Source organism: Antrostomus carolinensis, unplaced genomic scaffold (assembly GCF_000700745.2).
Source record: "Antrostomus carolinensis isolate BGI_N321 unplaced genomic scaffold, ASM70074v2 scaffold42380, whole genome shotgun sequence".
NCBI lineage: Eukaryota > Metazoa > Chordata > Aves > Caprimulgiformes > Caprimulgidae > Antrostomus > Antrostomus carolinensis.
This window is the reverse complement of record NW_010287180.1, coordinates 70255-72712: the sequence shown is the minus strand read 5'-3', so window position 1 is coordinate 72712 and position 2458 is coordinate 70255. Positions and strand designations below refer to the sequence as shown.

Sequence of the window (2458 nt, the reverse complement as noted above, 5' to 3'; positions counted from 1 at the left end):
GTTCCAACCTGTAGCTGGCTGAGCAGATTTTCATGTTGGTGCTTTAATTCCAGCCATTCCAGCTCTGTGAAGCAGACATCCCCAGTGTGATCCTGTATGTGATCTTCCTGGCTTTTCAATTCATTAAATCGGGAAGTTAAGTCTTCTGCTTTCTGCAGGAGGTTGGCATAGTCTGCCAGCTGAGCCTGCTTCTCCTGCAAACCAGGCTGAAGGGCAAAACCTATCTCCTGTTGCTGTTTCTCCAGTTCGGTTAGAGCCAGTCTCAGATCTTCTTTACTTGTCTCATGTTGCTCCCTGTTGGACTGAAGTTGCTCTTGAGGGCTAAGAAAAAATACTGCATTTAATAGTATTAAAAAAAAAAAATATTAATTACCTATAAAATGTCAAATTATGAGCAAGTCAACCCCTAGAATGAACTTGAGCATACTGAATACTTTCCTTCAGGTTTTGAATTACTGATCAGCTTTCGACTGGAATTTTCAAGGTCATGAAAATGAAAAACACTGAAGTTACTGCTGCTGAACTGGACTTAAATGCAGGACAACTGACTAACCCTCTTAAATCTTAACCTATAAATCCATAGTTTCTAGCATTGGAGATGTGATGCTCATGCTCTCCATTTTTTTGCTTTTCACTACAGCAGAAGTTCTGTTTAAAAAATACAATATGGCTGTTAATCTATTTTCCTTGAAAACTTCTAATCACAAGTCTCCTGAAAGGGAATGTTCTGTAGAAGATACACATCACATTGGTTGAGATGGGGGTGGGGGAGCACTTTAGAGACACAGACAACAAAACCAGTATATGCAATATGGGTTACGTTAGCTCAATCCAGGGCCTGCTTTGCTAACCTTGATGTTGTATTTTGATTTGTGTGCTTTATAAGCAAGTTGCTGATCTGCTGCAGGTGAACATGTTGCATTTGTCCACAGGAAATAAGCAACTATGATCAGTGAGACAAAAGTAACATTTGTATGTTCACATTTAATGATGAAGCTCAAATATTTTCCAGATGGAACTTAAATGCCAGCATTTGAAAATATGATCCCACACAAACAAATCCAAATAAATTAAGTCTGGCTATACTTCTGTAAAGTACAGGAGGATAAATGAGGAGAAAAGCAGAGCTTTAGTGTTTTGGGTTTTATGCCTTAAGATTAATAATTTTTGGCAAATGACAAATAAAGCATAAACTCACATGCATTAAATATTCTTGCTTCAAGTTCCCTATTCCAGCTTCACGCTGCTGCCATTACTGTGTCACATCTGTTACTCACAGGCCTGATCCTGTAACACCCTGAGCATCTCTTCAGATGTTCTGAGCAACTCATCTCCTGTCTTCAACAAACTGTGAAAAGGTTGCTCTACAATCTGCTGTGTTGGATCAAATATAGCCAATGCTCTGTCTTTCTGAATGTCACTTGTATTGCTTGTCCTCAGTGCTCAGTAATAAAAGAAGGCAACTGAATATTCTCAAAAATACTTATTTTTAATAATGAATTCCCTGGCCATTTTTTAGAACATACACAGCAGGCCTACTCTAGCTTCCACTGATCTCAATAGCAAAGTTCCCAATGATTTTACTGAAAGTCAGTTCAAGGACATTAAGGCAGACAAATACCTTGAAAATGCCTGTATGTGCAAAATCAGAACTTCAGTTTATGTTTAAGCAACACACCTGGAATCATCTGACATGTTTAAAAAGGATCAGTTTGGCTCTCAGACACAGTTACCACAGTGCCACAGACACTAAACTGCCTTTGCCGACTTAACAATACCAGCTGCCACAGCCAAGAAAGCCCCTCACAGAGCCAGAATAAACCAGTCTTTAAAAACTCTAAAAATCCCACCCTCTTGGATTTACCCCAAATTTTCTTCTGAAGCAGAACAGATCTGTGCAAAGGTAGATCCCGCCTCTGCTGGGGGACCATGCCCGGGGCACAGAGCCCAGATCACATTGCAGGGAAGGGCCACTGCAGTGGTTAAATCAGTACATTCTCACTGCACAGTCTAATGAAATCAGGAACACTGGGGTGCACTTTAAAACCAAACCAAATCAAACAACACCCCCCCCCAAAAAAAAAAAAACCAAACCCACAAACAAAACCAAGAGTGGCTGATCTACTTTACTATCAAATGTGAATCTGAGGAGAGTTGGGCAGACCCCATCAGCTGTCCTGCCACCTTCCTTACACCTCCTGGCTAAAGCCCCCACTTGACCATTCAATCAAAACTGTGACCTGCCCCCTCCACAACACTGCAGAAGTACAAGTATTTTTGTAGGTATCTTGTCCTGTCTCCAAAGTACACAAATTCAAGGGAACTGGTGCAGGAAGAAGAGAAGGAGGTTGATATAGGAGTAAGTGACCTGTACTGCCTCTTGGCAAATTTCACTTTACCTTCCATATTCAGTGGCTGCCCGACAGGTGCTTTCCCACTGGTTCTGGAGCTCAGAAAT

At 41.0% G+C, this 2458-nt stretch overlaps 1 protein-coding gene across 1 annotated transcript in view; it reads right to left on the bottom strand.

The window, feature by feature from the left end:
- The window catches only part of LOC104520457 (nesprin-2), a gene marked incomplete at its 3' end in the record, with an annotated part of 59910 nt that overhangs the window by 5077 nt on the left and 52375 nt on the right, over window positions 1-2458 (bottom strand). The window contains 2 exon segments of the mRNA XM_029083514.1: window positions 9-321; window positions 2400-2458. The exon segment at window positions 2400-2458 is cut by the window's right edge and continues 15 nt beyond it. Coding sequence (XP_028939347.1) covers window positions 9-321; window positions 2400-2458 — 372 coding nt within the window.